At 41.8% G+C, this 7,906-nt stretch overlaps 1 protein-coding gene across 2 annotated transcripts in view; it reads left to right on the top strand.

Moving 5' to 3' along the window:
* The window catches only part of rarab (retinoic acid receptor, alpha b), a 137,415-nt gene extending 133,153 nt beyond the window's left edge, over positions 1–4,262 (top strand). For both annotated transcript variants that reach the window (XM_072693718.1, XM_072693716.1), the window contains 2 exons: positions 1–140; positions 512–4,262. The exon at positions 1–140 is cut by the window's left edge and continues 19 nt beyond it. In XM_072693718.1, the coding sequence (XP_072549819.1) occupies positions 1–140; positions 512–711 (340 nt within the window). In that variant the 3' untranslated portion in view covers positions 712–4,262. The remainder of the gene's footprint in view (positions 141–511) is intronic.
* The last annotated feature ends 3,644 nt before the right edge of the window (positions 4,263–7,906 follow it).

Raw genomic sequence — 7,906 nt, forward strand, 5'->3', positions numbered from 1 at the left:
GTCAGATAAGGTGGATATCCTGCAGGAACCGTTACTTGAAGCGCTGAAAATCTATGTGAGGAAGCGGAGGCCGCATAAACCACACATGTTCCCGAAAATGCTGATGAAGATCACAGACCTCAGGAGCATCAGTGCTAAAGGTGAGTGATATAGAAATAAAGAAATAAGAGTAGCTGACCCATTTACAGCTTTTTACGAGCTTAATAAACATCTAAAATATCTATTTTTTTAATTACTTAAACTCACATTTTATTATTATTATTATTATTAATATTATTATTATTACTATCTTTTTAGTTTGGTCTGTTTTATTGGGTCAGTTTATTTTAATTATTACTCACTTATTAGTCAGTTCATTTTCTATTACTAACCAATATTAGATATCAGAAAGCTGCTATGTGTATTAAAATGACTCTCTATAGTTTATTATTATTATTATTATTATTATTATTATATATTGACCGTTTTCCTGCAGTAAACATTCAACGTTCCTCACCTCTCTCTTTCTCAGGTGCGGAGCGAGTGATCACCCTCAAGATGGAAATCCCTGGCTCCATGCCTCCACTCATCCAGGAGATGCTTGAGAACTCAGAAGGTTTGGATGGTCAGGGCAGCAGTGGCGCTCGGGGAGGAGGTGCTCCACCAGGCAGCTGCAGTCCCAGCCTGTCCCCCAGCTCAGCACGGAGCAGTCCGTCAGCACATTCGCCCTGAGACTATCTCCCCAAAAACGGGGCTCCACACAGGCAGCACCAGAACTGAAGAACAGGCTTTCAGTTGCGAGTCGGGCAGACTTTAACTTGAGGAGGCTGGCCCATAACGGACAATACCCTGTCTTGCATTGCATTGGGTGGGGTGGGGGGTATAAAGAGGCTGAGGGTGATCCAGTCCCAGGACCCACATAATGGAGGAGTTGGCGCTTCAGTGGAATTCTAGACCCAGAATGGAACGAATCAGATGGAATGGGAGAGGGTTGGAGAAGCGAACTGAGGCTGGGATTCTCTTCTTTTGGGCAGGATGAAACCAAGACGTCATGAGACCGGTCTCTCCACTTTGTCCTTGCTCCCCCATTCCCATTGCATTAAACAGAGACGTGCCTGACTCTCTCTCTTTCTCTTTCTCTCTCTCGCGGACTCTCCAGCACTGGAGGACAGGGAACGTTTCTACATCGATGCGTATTGTACGTTAAGTTTTGGATTCCCTCGACTGTGGATCTACGGAACTAAGAGGAGATAGCTAACTAAAGACAAAGGACGTCCACTGTCCGAAAGTCATCAGGGACATTTTGAACTTTGCAACTTTTTGTTTTTCCTCTTTTCTTACGAAAGATATATGAATATATGAATATCTATATTGACAGAAAAAAATGAGAATTTGAATTTTTGTCTTAGGTGGAATGATGCAGGAAAAAAAAAATCTTACATTTACTCTTACTTGTTCCAAGAGTATAGTTGTGTTCTGCCCACTGTTATCTTCACTGCAGAAGATTGTTGGGGACGTTATGGAGAGGTTTTTACTAAGGCAAAAACAACCCGTACCGTTCGCGTCATGTGTACATGCACTCTCCCACTCTCACTGAACAAAGCCAGTTTTTCAGACACACACAAAAAAACAAACACTTGGGGGAACGGAGGAAGCTCAAATTCGGTTTCACCAAGAAAACGATGAGGGAGTTCTATAGCAGTCGTCATAAGGGTCTCGGTTCTGAATGTGCATGAGATTTATCTGGTCTATAATCGTTTCAGCCTGAAGTCAGTCTTTTCCGCTTGCTGACCGGAGACTGACCACTTCTCTTCAAACAGTTAGCATTAATGAACATTAATTCTTGATTAAAACAGAAGTATCTGATAACTGAACCGTTTGCATTAAAACTTAAAGGTAAACTTTTATGTTTGACAGGTAAAGAATTAAAAAATGGCCCTTCATTCATTACAGTTGGACAATAGATATGATTTATGCACAGTGTGTCATCATTTCATGCATTTGTTTTTATGGTGCGGTCAAAACTGGATGCCCCGTTAGCAGGGAGACCCTCGTTCTCTGCACACCCTCTCAACCTCCTCACATTACCCCCACTGCCTCATGAATCCTACAACACCACTGCCTCTGTCTTTTTGAACAATCACCACCACAACAACCACAATAACAACACCACTGCCTCTGTGAGACAATCACTTTACCTGTAGCTTCCCAACAGTACTGCCTCTGTAGGACACCGACCTACGCTGGACACCTGGATTGATGGTGGAAGCCGATGATTGATTGATAAAATCTGCAGATTACAGTTTCTTGCATGCTGACCCCCGGTCTCCAGAGCATCAGTGTGGGTTTGGATTGGTTTAGGCACACCTAAGAGCCAAACGGGGCAAAGAAACAACCGTCAGTGAACTGGCCTAGTAATAAAACCTGGCAATCTGCTGATGTCACAGCAAAGCTAACACTCATATGAGAGTACTGGGGATGCACAATATCTGAATCCTATCAGTGTTGGCATCCCACAAGCCCATACGCTTGTGCAATCTCAATAACTGTAAATATAATGATCATATTATGCATATAATTAAATAAGAGACTGTGGTGTTAAGTGCACTTGTGTAATTACATGAGATAAAACTAAAGTTGAGATAAATGTATTTACACAAGCTTTACTACTGTAATCCATTTGTGACTAAATACATCATCAGTAGTAACGATGTTGATGCATCTATTATTCTATTATTATTAAAAAGTTATTAAAGACTCTTAAAATGAATTGAGCCCAAAATTCAACCTAATCCTGATCAATGTGGCCCCACGTTTATGCAGAAATACTGGATATCAGCACCAATCTAGACTTCCCACATAAGCAGATACCTGGAGTACACTTAGGAGTTCTCCACAGCATCAGTTTAGATTGACCGATGCTGTGGGCATTGTTCACTGGCCGAAACGCTCTGCTGTATAAAGTGAACTCTCAGTGCGCTGGCCTTTCTTACAGCAAGTAAAGGTAAATCCGGGTAGATGTGGTCCAGAGTTTATACAAAAATGCTGGATATCAACACCAAGCCCAGGCTTCCCACATTAATGCATCCCTAAAAACATGCTGGGGTTCCTGACCAGATTTGCAAATTTTAAAACGTCGGGCTGGTTGGTGTGGCGCAACGGATAACTCCAGTACCTGCCAAAGCTGCCACACCATGTGAGAGACTGGGGTTCAATTCCCGGTCTGGGTGACTGGGTGCTGCGCTACACCAATAAGAGTCCTTGGGCAAGACTCTTAACGCTACATTGGCCCTCCTCTGTAATACATCGCTCTGGATAAGAGTGCCAGCTAAATGCTGTAAATGTAAACGGAAACTGGCGCAATATTGGCAGATTTAGGGGCAAAACAGGGATGAGAATCCGAATACTGTGGCGTTATTCCCTTGCAGAAAGGCCTTGCTGTGTTAAAACGAACAACTGTCAATGACCTGTCCTTCCATAACAACAAACCAGGTAAATCCAGGTAGATGTGGTCCAGAGTTTGTACCAAAATACTGGATATCAGCACCAAGCCAGGCTTCCCACATTAGCGCATTCCTAGATTGCAAGAGTGTCGGCTGAAACGTGGGTCTTCCCTCCAATCCAATTTTCCATGGTAGATCTGTGTTGGCGTATCATCACTGTACCTTTTTTGCAATACCTCTGCCTCTACGCCGTGCTCACTGACCGTGTTCGGTGGGATTCTCCAGGCAGCGTCACAGGCCCTTGCTCTCAGTCACGCTTGACTGTGGCCTACCGCCTCCAAGGTTTCACTTCCTCATTTCACTTCAACTATGCACACAACTTGCACAGAAGCTGAGCGCTGGTGCCATGAGCAGCGCTCCTTCACTCTGAAGCCCCGCTGGCCTCCCGTAAGCGCTCTCAGAAACCTCCTTTTTTTTGTTGATTTTTTTGCGTATGCGTGTATGATGATGATTATCGATGTGAGCGAGTATTGGATTCTAGATACTGCCCAAATGTTTCACTGCCAGTGAGCCACAGTGTTTCACACACTTCAGTGTGGTCTCCCTCTCCCCCCACAACCCCCCGACACACCCCTTCCCCCCACACACACACACAGTCTCAAACACCCACACGATGAACAACTGTAGACTGCAGACATCCCACAGCGTCCAGCACAACGCACGGTTCTCCAGCACGTGTTACACAGTCAGACAGTCAAACGCACAAATTTAGTGTCTCTCTTGTATCGGTTCCCTGGATGATAAGAATAATCTTTAATAAAGACTCATGTTTTGTGTGTGTTTCTGAGCGTGTCGAATGCTTCTATTCTAGCCTGGTCTTTCATTAGCAGGGTTGGCCAAGGGTCATTTCTGTTCTAGGTATTTTAGGAACACTTTAGGAAGATCGGTTTCAGCATGAGTTGGAAACACTGAGCAAAGCTCCGAGAATTTGCAGGGGTGAGAAATAAAAACTCAAGCTATTCTTCGAAAGTCACAGTACTTCTCCACTGCTTCAGTGTGCTCCCAAACAGAGCCCAGAGCCTTGGTTCTCTTCAGTCTTGCTACTACAGACCACAAGCAATCCTTTAAAAAAAAAAGCAGGCTTTCACTCTTCAGGAAAATATTTTCCAGGAAATTTTCAATGACGAAAAAAAGAAAACCATGAAAAACTTTTAACATATTAAACATATTTGGTTGTGGTTGGTGTGGCGCAACAGATAACACCACCACCTACCATTGCGTTACAACAACACCATGTGGGAGACCAGGGTTCGATTTCCGGTCTGGGTGACTATGCTGCGCTACACCAATAAGAGTCCCTGGGCAAGACTCTTAACACTACACTGACCCACCTCTGTAATACGAGTAACCTTGTAAGTCGCTCTGGATAAGAGCGTCTGCTAAATGCCATAAATATAAATGTAAATATTTAGTCCAAGGGTCGTACGGGTCGTGGAAAACCTGGAAAGTCATAGAAAATAAACATGATAAAATCCAGTACTGAATAGTCCTTGAAAAATAACAAAATTAAAAAAGCTCTTAATAGTCTTGGAAAATATTGTAATGAGCCCTTCCAGCTTACGGCTCGACTGGCCATCCTTTAAGATCCACGGAAGACGAGCGTCCAGACTTTTTACTGTCCTGCACCGAAGTGGTGGAACGAACTTCCCTTGAGTGTCCGAACAGCAGAGTCCAACGCTCGCTGTCCTCAAACCCAGACTGAAGACCCTCCTCTTCTGGGAGTACTCAGGCAAAGAGAAGAGTACTATGGTCTCCATATTGACTTGTGTTTAGTAGAGTCTAAGATTAGAGGATCTGAATTTTAGTCTATTTAAACTAGCTGAGGTTCTTCTTCAGTAAACAGTGAAGCACTGGAGAAGAGTGTCTACTAAATGTCCTGAATGTAAATGTCATTTTATATAATAATATAAAATAAACTTTTATAGTAGCGTAATTTTTCACATGGCCAATCACTGTCCATATTTCATAGGACCATGGTATCATGAACATGCATTACATTGTTATGGCCATGTGAAAAATGACTAGCTAGCCTGGACAGTCTTTCATCTGGAAAGCATGGACTAAACATTTTTGGAATTTTAATTTTTTTGCTACTTGAAAAGTCATGAAAAATCCTTGAATTTGAACTTGGTTAAAGTGTATGAACCCTGTTAGACACCAGGTCATTGGAACAAGAAAGAAATGGAATGGCCAAGTGATTTCCTGGATGTTAATCTATGCTTTAGGTTGATTTGCATGCAGGAAGTCCTTCAAACCTCTCAGATGAAATAATTCTGCATGGCGGAGTGGGACAAACCATCTCCCAGTCGATGGCAGAGGCTGGCGGCTGGTTTTGGGAAACGTCTAATTGAGTTCATTACAGCCTGAGAGGGAAACCAGCTGTTCAGATACAGGGTGCCTAAACTTTTCCTCACAGGAAAATGACATTTCCATTAATTCCATTTTATAAATGATAATTAAAGACATTTCTTCACGTCCAGATGTTTAAATATGTTCACTTAGACAAAGGATGTCATGGCGTGTCCTGCTGCATATACAGTGAGCATATTGGAAGCATTTTGGAAGAACATAGTTAGTAATCTGCAAACAATCTGTACATCTGTCACCAAATTAGAAGCCAATGATCTCAAGCTAGACTCAATATAGCTGGCAGACGCTAGCAAGAATCAACAATTACCAAAGAAAGGTTACCTATATCCTTTAATTTCTAACATTAAACATAAAAAACACAAATCCGTAGTCCTCAACAAAAACAAGAGCCACGCATATACTGGAAAACACAGTTCCCTGCTTTCTAAATTAAGCATGTGACGTTAAAAAGTGTTACAGTTCAGGTAATCCAGTCTATATTTGGACACTAAGCTAAAAACATATTCAACATTTTTTGTGATTTTCCTGAAAATGATGTTTTACTAGTTAGTTTTTTGTTCACACCGGCCTCACACTGGTCTCAGAGGCCAGAAAGTCAACCTCTAATTATTTAAACACTTGAATTACAGAACTGGTGTCTCATTTTAACTGGATTAAAAGTGGAGTTTAATCTTTTCTTCAATCTATTGTTCATGTCTACATAAGGAAATTACTAGTTTTCTGACTTCATGCCACAGATCTCATATTTTCCAAGAAGGGCTTATTTCCTGTTTATTTCCTCCACTGTCACTTTAGCTCGTTCACTAATTTTTTAAAATATAAAGTTTGATTCTGATTTCTTTTTGCGCAAAAAAAAAGTCCTGAGTCATTTAAGATAAGACGTAAAATTCTGGCTACAGAAGAAAATCACCAGAGGGTCAAGAACATCATTAAATGTTATTCTTAAGAAATATTATTTTAAAGAACGTTCATATGAACGTCTTAGTTTTTAATCTTAAGAGTCTTCTTCATTCTTCATTTCTTCTTTTAGAAACACTTTATAAATCCGGCTCAAAGTAAAGAAAAGTTAAAGTCTAAAGGAGAGCTAGCCTCGCCCTAAAGAAGTGCTTGTGTCCAGTTCTTCTACACGTGGTAACTGTGTCAAGCAGAGAGAGCTATTTTGAAGTGTTGAAGTCGCAGAGAAAATAAAGGCAACCACAAACTTCCTCAGAATCTGAAACGAGAGTCAACTCTGTAAAGTCAGCTTTTCGTCGTTCAAACGGGCCCCCACTTTTTTTATTTCTCTTCAGCAGAAAGCTGACTGTCCATCTTCATTTACAGCTCTGCTGTTCCGTCACACTGACCTTTTCTCCACTGCTGATTGGTCCGCATTAGCGACGCCAGTCTCTGAGTACAGACTGTATACAGATCGTCAACAGTGCTCCGTTAGTTGGCCTCCGTTAGTTGCCATGACTCTATAATACGGTCAGGTCCATAAGTATTTGGACAATGGCATTTCTCTTTTAAATGTTGCCTCTGTACACCATCTCAGTGGATTCAAGATAAGAGAAGATAATCCTTTATTAGTCCCACAGTGGGGGAATGTACAATAAAGTGACCCAGGAATCGAACCCAGGCCAGACGCTCTGCCGCTTTACTTTAATCTGCTTTAAACTGAAAGAAAACTGATTAAAATGCAGACTTTAAGCTTTGTAACCAAAATACTGATCCAGCGAGTCCTCCAGCTCCTGTGTGTCGTTTGCAGTCACCATAGTCTCACACCAATCAGGTTGAGTAAAGCTTAGAATAGCAGGTCGTTAATCTGCTAACAGTTTTCTTATTAACAGAGTTTCTTTAATGGTAAATATTTTAATGTGGCTCCAAACCACACAACTACTCTCTACTGCATCATACTGCCTCCTCTGCACCGGACACTTAACACTAACAGTGTCTGGCTGTACTGTACAGCCCGGTGTTAGTATAATCACTATAAAGTTTAACTGAGCTAAATGTTGTGTCACTTTCCGAGTTGCAGCACTGAAATCAGTATTTAGCCTTTACCGTTTCCTGGAAAC

This window comes from Salminus brasiliensis, chromosome 12 (assembly GCF_030463535.1).
Source record: "Salminus brasiliensis chromosome 12, fSalBra1.hap2, whole genome shotgun sequence".
Lineage (NCBI taxonomy): Eukaryota > Metazoa > Chordata > Actinopteri > Characiformes > Bryconidae > Salminus > Salminus brasiliensis.